Source organism: Lupinus angustifolius, unplaced genomic scaffold (assembly GCF_001865875.1).
Source record: "Lupinus angustifolius cultivar Tanjil unplaced genomic scaffold, LupAngTanjil_v1.0 Scaffold_523, whole genome shotgun sequence".
NCBI classification, from domain to species: Eukaryota; Viridiplantae; Streptophyta; class Magnoliopsida; order Fabales; family Fabaceae; genus Lupinus; species Lupinus angustifolius.
In genome coordinates this window covers 13232-19112 of record NW_017727880.1, presented here as the reverse complement: position 1 = coordinate 19112, position 5881 = coordinate 13232, and the positions used below count along the sequence as shown (strand labels likewise).

At 36.2% G+C, this 5881-nt stretch overlaps 1 protein-coding gene across 4 annotated transcripts; it reads left to right on the top strand.

The window, feature by feature from the left end:
• The first annotated feature begins 948 nt into the window (after positions 1–948).
• On the top strand, positions 949–5137 carry LOC109341615 (pentatricopeptide repeat-containing protein At1g74750-like). Of its 4 annotated transcripts, none has more exons than XM_019579558.1 (2): positions 949–1077; positions 2193–5137. In XM_019579558.1, exons 1-2 carry the CDS (start codon positions 1072–1074, stop codon positions 4824–4826), a joined length of 2640 nt encoding a protein of 879 aa, XP_019435103.1. In that variant the 5' UTR covers positions 949–1071; the 3' UTR covers positions 4827–5137. The 4 variants fall into 4 exon arrangements, with proteins under 4 accessions (XP_019435103.1, XP_019435101.1, XP_019435102.1 ...); XM_019579556.1 differs by lacking the exon at positions 949–1077 and adding an exon at positions 1396–1778; XM_019579557.1 differs by lacking the exon at positions 949–1077 and adding an exon at positions 1398–1810.
• Positions 5138–5881: the final 744 nt, after the last annotated feature.

The following is a 5881-nucleotide window of genomic DNA, read 5'->3' as shown; positions in this document are numbered from 1 at the left end:
CTAGACTCATTGTCATCCATATTTAAGGTCATGACTTATATTATTCTGAATAAGAAAATTAAAATAAAATAATTTCTTCTTCTCTTCCATTAGTAATCAGAATCCACCTAGGAGCTCAACTCCATAGGATTAAGTTACACTAAATAAACTTTTACATTTTAGATTATTATGTAATATGACAATATAATAATTTATATATAGTTAATATATTATTTATCATTTATTTGAATTATTTTTTCTTAAAGAATCATTAATTATTAAAAATGAAAAATATATGATATAGCAATAATATAAAAAACTCTTACATTATTGATGTATACATATTTTCAATTTTGATTATTGATAAATTCTAATTAAATCCTTCATTATATCAACTTTCAAATTGGTTTTGTCCGACCACATATATTTTGTTGAGTGAAAATTATAATTACATGTAATATATATGTATAGTTAATATATAATCATTTATACAAAGTTACTACATTATTACCAATTTATTTACAATATTTCTTCAGAAAAATCAATAATAAATAATTAGAAAGGTTAAATAATACAATAACAGAGTATAAAATTAAAACATTGTCAAATCATAAATTTTTTCTTCATCATGTGTAGACAAGAATAAGGTCATTCTCCTACTTCCAAGAATTTGTTTTAGTTTTTAATGTGTGATCTAAGGATACTAATTTATATTTTCCGTATGTATATATATTTAGTGTGAATTTCAGGGGCGTTCCTCAGCAATAACAAAATTAATTATTTTATTTCGTAATCTAGAAATTAGAGAAGTGTAAATTTTACCTATCTATTAACAAGATCAAACTTCTGACATCTCCATATAATTGAACAATTGATGTAATAAATAATTAATATCATAAATAATATCCCAATATATTAATATCAATTAAAAAGAAATATAGAAAAAAATAACGCGAGTGATATAAGGGCTCACGTCACAGAGCTTTTCTCCCAAACTAGTTGGAAAACTCTCCCTTTGACACAAAGGAGCCGCCACTTTCCCTTCTCTCTCACGTTCCCAACCCTTCTATGCTTCAACACAGTTGCTGAACGATGCAGGTATTGTTTTTTAATTGGAATTCATTTTTACTTCACTAGCTACATGTTTGGAAGCTCAATCACGAAATTTCTACAACTTCTTCTGTTTTCGGTGTTTATTATAATCGCCATTCATTTAAGGGTTAATTGTTGAATGTGTAAAAATCTGGACTTCGCACTTTAACAGTGTACTTGTATTCAGTGAATGTGTCAGACTCAGAGAGTTAGTTGCATTTCGATATGCTATATGTTGTTTGGTGGTGTATAAAGCCGGGAGTTTTTCAAAATTATGAATGGATTAAAGGGTTTTTGAAATTTCATTTTTTTCATGTGCTGTTTGGACATATCAAAATTTCATTATCAGGTTTTTTTTTTGGGAATTGCTGTTTGGACATATCATCTTTTGGCTCAGCACAATTTAAGAGCTTTGGGAGTGCGAGTTTTCTGTTTGAATTTTGAATCATTGGAATCAGCTTCAGGCCTGGCTGCCCCTTTTGGTTTTATTATAATTATTTTGGTTGTCGTGTTCAGCTGTTGTGCGTGGTATGTGATAGAATCCCGGTTGATATCATGGCTCCAATTGGGGTTTGTAAAGTAAAGGGAAAAAAGTGAATCTTATGGTGGTGCAGTCGTGCTGGATAAATAATCAAATGTGCTTTGAAGCTGTCAGAAACTCGGTGATGCATCAACTGTTCTGTATTTTGGATGTTTCTAAATGGCAAGTTTACTTTGGATTGCTCAACAACATTTGCTAGTAAGCTTTTTGGTGCCTGGTTATGCTCTTTCTGGAAAAGGGATTATGGCAACGATTTTTTTTTGGGTGAAATTCTGTTTCAATGTAGCTGATTTGAAATAAGACTTCTCTTTGGTGATTATAATGTATAAATGCTTAGATTTTTTCATACCTCAGCAATGTGGGTAGTCTTCTAGCTATATATCTGATGGTATACTGTCATGTAAATACTAGTTTCAAGATTGAGTTGGGCTGGTGCTTGCTTTTGCATTTTGTTTGAAGCTATGGTGAGTTTGTCATGTGTACAAAGTTATTTGGAATTGGCCTTTTTATGGTGATGCTTACCTCTTTCGTTTTTTGATTTAGGGTTTATTGATTATGAAATGTACAACTTTATTTGCAGAATATGTTGCGATCGAAGCAGATCAGTGCCCTTTCTAGCAGTGCTAGGAGTTTTTTCCTCAGTGGTTCACGGTGTAACGGAGCAGATGGCAATTCATGCACTTGCGCCGAGGATGAAACATGTGTGTCAAGAAGACAGGAGAGCAAAAATGAAGTTTTAAATGTTCATAAGCCAGCCTCCTTAGTATCCAAAACTACATCTGGAGTAGAAGGAAACGCGGTTTCAGGAAACCTAGTAAATAGACCAGCTTCCACCAAGGGAGAGTTAGTAGTTCGATCTGTTAGTGGACAACAAGTCAGGTCTACTCCAAGCCCATCAAGTACATCAGGTTCTGTGACATATGCTTGTGTGGCTGATGGTGTTCAGAACCATGTTGACACATCTCTTAGTGCTGACCAGTTTTACAGGGCCGGTATTGCTGCTGTCAGTTTTCTTTCTGATTTAGTTAACTATAAGCTTCCTTTATCAGATGGGATGGGAATACTAGGCAACTCTAAAAATTGTGTGGTTGATCCTGCCAGGACCCTACCCAGCATCAGATCTTCAACTGTGAAACAAATTAGAAAGGAGGATTTTATTGCTGTTCATCCAAAACCACCCATTTCTGCTCAGCCAGGGCCGTCAAACCATACTAGTAATTACCATGGTGCAAAGGGAAAAGGTGATAAACCAAATTCATCTAGAGGATATAAACATGCTGCTGCTTCTTCAGGGTCAGAGAAGTCAGGGGTTACTCCAAATATTCCTCTAAATAATAATGACCGTAGAGCCTTGCCACTGAGAACAAGAACTCATTCAAACCGCCCGGTTACAAATTTTGGTTCCTACATACAAAATTCAAATCCACAGGTGTCGGGTTCATTCAAGGAAAGTTTTAATAAACACTCCAGGGATTTCAAAATGCCAGCAGGGATTGCTCTTTCAAACAGGCATTTTTCAAACACAGGGCGTGCTGTCGATGTGGTTTCAGATATACTGAGACAGTTAAGGTGGTGTCCTGCTACAGAGAAGGCTCTTTGCAACCTTAATTTTTCATTAGATCCATATCAAGCTAACCAAATCCTCAAGCAACTTCAAGACCATTCAGTTGGTTTAAGCTTTTTTTACTGGTTAAAGCGACAAGCAGGTTTCTTTCATGATGGGCATACTTATACCACCATGGTTGGTATCCTGGGTCGTGCAAAACAGTTTGGTGCAATTAAAATATTGCTGGAGCAGATGGTCAATGATGGATGCAAGCCCAATGTTGTAACTTATAATCGTTTGATTCACAGCTATGGCCGTGCGAACTACCTGAAAGAAGCACTGAATGTGTTCAATCAAATGCAGGAGGTAGGATGTGAGCCTGATCGTGTGACTTACTGTACACTCATTGATATCCATGCCAAAGCTGGATATCTTGATGTTGCCATGTCTATGTATGAAAGAATGCAAGAAGCTGGCCTTTCTCCCGACACATTCACTTACAGCGTGATAATCAACTGCCTTGGAAAATCTGGTAATTTGGCTGCTGCCCATAGGCTATTTTGTGAGATGGTTGATCAGGGTTGTGTTCCTAATCTAGTCACCTACAATATCATGATTGCTTTGCAAGCTAAAGCAAGGAACTATGAGACAGCATTGAAACTATATCGCGACATGCAGAATGCAGGATTTGCACCCGACAAAGTCACGTACAGCATAGTAATGGAGGTGCTTGGCCACTGTGGGTATCTTGAGGAAGCAGAAGCAGTTTTTGTTGAGATGAAGCGGAAGAACTGGGTACCGGATGAACCTGTTTATGGTCTTCTAGTAGACCTTTGGGGTAAGGCTGGTAATGTTGAGAAAGCTCGGGAATGGTATCAGGCAATGCTGAGTGCAGGTTTGCGTCCAAATGTGCCAACAAGCAATTCTCTTCTCAGTGCATTCCTCAGGGTGCATAGGTTGTCAGATGCGTATAATCTTCTTCTAAACATGGTGTCTCTCGGCCTAACCCCGACTTTACAGACTTATACTTTGCTCCTCAGTTGTTGTACAGAGGCACAATCATCATATGATATGGGTTTCTGTTGCGAGCTTATGGCAATTACTCGCCACCCTGCACATACATTTTTACTGTCCATGCCATCAGCCGGACCTGATGGTCAAAATGTCCGTGATCATGTAAGCAAATTCTTGGACCTGATGCATTCCGAAGATAGAGAGGGCAAAAGAGGGCTAGTAGATGCCGTGGTGGATTTTCTTCACAAAACTGGACTCAAGGAAGAAGCTGGTTCCGTTTGGGAGGTGGCGGCTCAAAGAAATGTATATCCGGATGCTGTCAAGCAGAAAAGTTCGTGTTACTGGCTTATAAATCTTCATGTTATGTCAGATGGAACTGCTGTAACAGCATTATCTAGGACACTTGCTTGGTTTCGCAGACAGATGCTGATATCCGGGGTTGGCCCCAGCCGGATCGATATCGTTACTGGGTGGGGTCGTAGAAGCAGGGTGACAGGTACTTCTTTGGTGAGACAGTCTGTTCATGAACTGCTGCAAATGTTCAGTTTCCCATTCTTCACTGAAAATGGCAATTCAGGTTGTTTTGTTGGATGCGGCGAGCCTCTTAGTCAATGGTTGAACCACTCTTACGTGGAGCGAATGCATTTGCTGTAGTTGGTTACCATAGAACCATTTTCCCTTCACCTTAGAAACAATTTTGCTGTGGGGAATGAGCTTCGATTGGAATGTTTTATACATTGTATTTAATTTTATTTTGCCATGGTGTGTAGTTATCCAAATTAAATAGGTTTAATTTCTATGTTGGGAATATTAAACTGAATGCTCGATGGTAATCTTTGTTATGCTTGTGTCACAACACCTAGTATCACATCTCACGTCACTGGGAAGTTGATAGGTTTGTGTACAACTGTACAAGTACAAACTATATACAAGTATAAATATATGTTTCTAGCTGTATTCTTATTCAATTTGACTTTGGGTCATTTCATCTCATTTTTTACCGTTAAAATTTAATGTCATGTGTGATTTAAATTGGGTCATTGTGATGTGAATTATTTTTGTAAGTAAAAAATATTTTTGATATCGATGTGGTTTGATGCGATTTAATGTGGTTGTGTTGTGGTCTGACGTGGAAGTTGCATTGTGGCCAGTTATGATCGCATCATTGTGATTTGTTGTGACACTAAATATTATAATTGTATCATGTCGTCTGCAATTTAAAAACATTGCATTCCATTTTCAATAATTGATTAATAAACATGAAATAAACCGTTAAATATGCAAGGTTGCCACTAAAACTGACTACTTCCCATCTGTTCAGAATTGTTGGCCACTGAAAATCAATTTTTAGAAAGCAACCGATTGTGAAATAGATACCCTGATGGTTTTATGACACAATAATGTTATTTTGAGAATCAAATTGTGATCATTTTAATTTGTCATTTGGTTTTTAACGATAAAGATAAGAGAAAGAGAAATAGTTTGATATGTTGTAAGAATAGTTAATTTGGTTATTAAAGATAAACTATAAAATTAAGAGAAGGAGAAATATTTCGATGAAAGTTAATTTTTGACTAAATATTTATTTATGTTTTTATATTTTTCGATTTTATCAAGTTACTCCTTAATACTTTCAATGTCCAACTACATTTGTCCTTCGGCCATTATCCATCTTTTAAAGTTAACAAACTTACATAGGGTAACACGTT

Bases quoted from the DNA above. Each gene is read 5' to 3' on its own strand.
- LOC109341615 (XM_019579556.1), top strand. From the start codon at position 1,674: ATGGTGGTGCAGTCGTGCTGGATAAATAATCAAATGTGCTTTGAAGCT. The intron at 1,779-2,192 runs GTTTACTTTGGA...CTTTATTTGCAG, and splicing joins TGGATGTTTCTAAATGGCAA to AATATGTTGCGATCGAAGCA.